Genomic DNA, 2,821 nt, shown 5'->3' on the forward strand with positions numbered 1-2,821 from the left:
TCTTCCGGGAGTGCTGCCGCCTGAGTTCTTCTAGATATAGCATGATCGGACTGATCTTGTTTGGATAAATTCGTTCCCTGTCCGAAAGTCACAATTTGGCACTGTCCCTTTCCCTCGCACTTTCCCACCCTGCAATTTCCCTTCTTCAATTCCACCTGGCCCCTTGAATCATCCTCTGCCCCCAAAACCTCCCACTTCCAAGTATTTTTTTTTTTTGCATACACTCCACTTGAACTTCGAACCCCGTCCGAAAGCACCATGTCTTCACGCATTAATCATGGCGGATGCGTTCCACTTACCAGCGAACCCGAGTCGCCTTCTTCAGATCATCAAATCGGGGCGCTTGGCAGTAACAAATCAGAGAACATTATCTCATTACCAAGCGAGGGTACGTACGAATCATCCAGTTCTATCATCAAGGGGCGTCGCTCAACGGTGATTTTTCCAGATACGATCCAAGGTCCTGAAAGTGACTGCGAAGTGACGAGCAGCTTCAGCTTTGATGATGCCGATCCGCCCCAACCAGAAACCTTCTCACGCGTGCAAAATCACGATCCATTCGGGCGTAAGTCGTCATTCTCGCCGCGGTGCGCCGATGATGGGCTATGCCATGCCGACGCCAACCTAGTGTCAGAAGTACCTGAGACGCCCCCGTCCACCATCAAAAGCTCTGGCGGTGCTAGTGTAAGCGACAAAGATGATGACGGTCTCTTGAGTCGTTGTATGCTGTATGAAGGCGAGGAAGGCTTGCTAGATGTACCGCGATCGGAGGTCCAGCTCTCATTTGAACACGTGGCCGAAACATCCCCTCCACAGCTCGATCATCAAGTGGCTCAAGGTATTACTTCGAGCAGCTTGTACAGCAAGGTCGACAGTACCCGATCAAACCCTACCAGCCAAAAGAGACCAGCGAGTGCTACTTTGGAGACGGATGGAGAAGCAAGTGGTCCTCGAACAAGGGCAAGGGCAAGGGCTAGGGCTGAAGCATCTGAAGCATCCAGTTCATTGCCCACTCCCCGCAGTGCTCGACCTTATTCAGCGGCCGAAGACGAGGTCCTACAGAAATTGGTGGCTAGAGGGCTCACGTGGGAAGAAATTGAGAAGGAGTTCGGTCTGCGCTTCGCTAAGAGGACTTCGAGATCACTGCAGATGCGTTGGTCAAGAAACCTGAAACTTACAGCTCCGTCGACCAGATGCTCGAAACGCAAGAGGTCTTCCCCGTGGTAAACTCGCATGTTGATTTTTCTATACCAGAACGAATCTTGCAGGATGATCCAGTCCTTACGTAGTGGCAGGTTCGATCAAGTTTTAGGTCCTCCCTCCAACTAAGCAGCTCATCTCGCTTCACTGCCATAACTTCCCGGTCGTGGGCCTATCGGGGGATTATAAGCCATAGACGTCTTTCCCCGTCTTCGGGTAGTCTGTAGCATACATCCGAACTCGGTTATATCCAGACCTCAAAAAAATCTTAGCAATGGAGCCTCTCTGTTGGCGAAGAGTCTGAGTCTCCGACCTCGGAAGCAGATAGTCATCGTGAGCACGACAGAGCCGGAAACTGTGGACCAGGGCGCCCCGACCCATCGGATACAGCTTGCCCAAAACCTATGTGCTATTGAACTCTTAGGGATTGATTGGGCAGCAATGTTTCTGCCATTCACACCCGCTGTACTAGTGCAGCTGTGGTCTTGAAGGTTAGATCAGACTTGTATCCGCACGCTCCAGTAATTTTTGATGGCCACTTGCGCAGCGGCACAGGCACTTGCGGCGAGGTAAAGGTAGAACGAAATCAGGATACCTCTGAGGTCAATACTAGCGGAGAATATCGGATCGTTTGTCCGCGGCAGGTCAGACTGGCTTCCTCCTGTGCCAGTGCACAGCAAGCAGCCAAAGGAAGCGTGACGACCACTCAGCGAAAAAGAAACAAGTCTTGTGGACAGCTCCGCACAGGGACCTCAGGGCAAACAGATGTCCCTGGGAACTGCGTTGATCGCGAGAAACCAGAGATCTCAACATTTGAATGGTCCAAAAGGCTCTTTCATATTTGCAGTGACTTATGATTGGTGGCAAGAGCACACCAAAACCAACGGCTAGGATAGGCGGCACCAGGCAAAGGCAACGAGAGTTGTCGTCCAATCACGCATGAGAAGTTAGCGCCTGGTCACCAAAATCCGCCATCATATGTGATTGATTGACCAGAAGAGGTTCTCCGTGGTTGATTGGCTGCTTGGAAATGAAAGGGTCCCTGTGTGTTAACGAGTGTCAGCCGCACCACCGCAAGCTAATGGGATGCACATTAACAGTCAAAAGTACAGTCAAAACCAAGATATTTAGATCATGGTTTTCCACGGGAAAGGAACGCAATGAAAGTCTCTTCGCTACATTCTCACTCTCGCACTGAACGTCAAGACCAACGCCTTTCCCCGCCAAACCCTAAACAACGATTTCCAACATCCCGAACCCTCCTGAGGTATGGCAGAAGATAAGAACCCCAGTGGTTTGCCACGCTAATTAATCAGGATATCTAGCTTGCAGTGTACGACACAACCTTCCAGCCACGATGACGGCTAGTTCGGGTGCCAGTGGCTCCTGTCGGAACAGCAGATGCAATCATTGGAACGACAGGCATCGGAGACACGTCTGCAAGGAGCCTGACTGCCGGAAACAATGGAAAATCTATCAGACTGGTGATCATGGCGGCCCAGAGAATCATGGCAAATATACTATATGTGCCAAATGCAAGGATCACCCAGCTGGTGGACCGGACGGTTTTGAAGAGTACATAGACTTGACAGTCTAGAAGAGCATCTCTGAGTGTCTAGGG

At 51.0% G+C, this 2,821-nt stretch overlaps 1 protein-coding gene across 1 annotated transcript; it reads left to right on the forward strand.

Moving 5' to 3' along the window:
* Window positions 1–258: 258 nt before the first annotated feature.
* NFIA_004220 (SANT/Myb-like DNA-binding domain-containing protein) lies at window positions 259–1,227 on the forward strand (the record flags this gene model as incomplete). The annotated part of the gene is made up of 1 exon (XM_001258962.1): window positions 259–1,227. One exon carries the CDS (start codon window positions 259–261, stop codon window positions 1,225–1,227), a length of 969 nt encoding a protein of 322 aa, XP_001258963.1.
* Window positions 1,228–2,821: the final 1,594 nt, after the last annotated feature.

This window comes from Aspergillus fischeri, genomic scaffold, assembly GCF_000149645.3.
Source record: "Aspergillus fischeri NRRL 181 1099437636265 genomic scaffold, whole genome shotgun sequence".
Lineage (NCBI taxonomy): Eukaryota > Fungi > Ascomycota > Eurotiomycetes > Eurotiales > Aspergillaceae > Aspergillus > Aspergillus fischeri.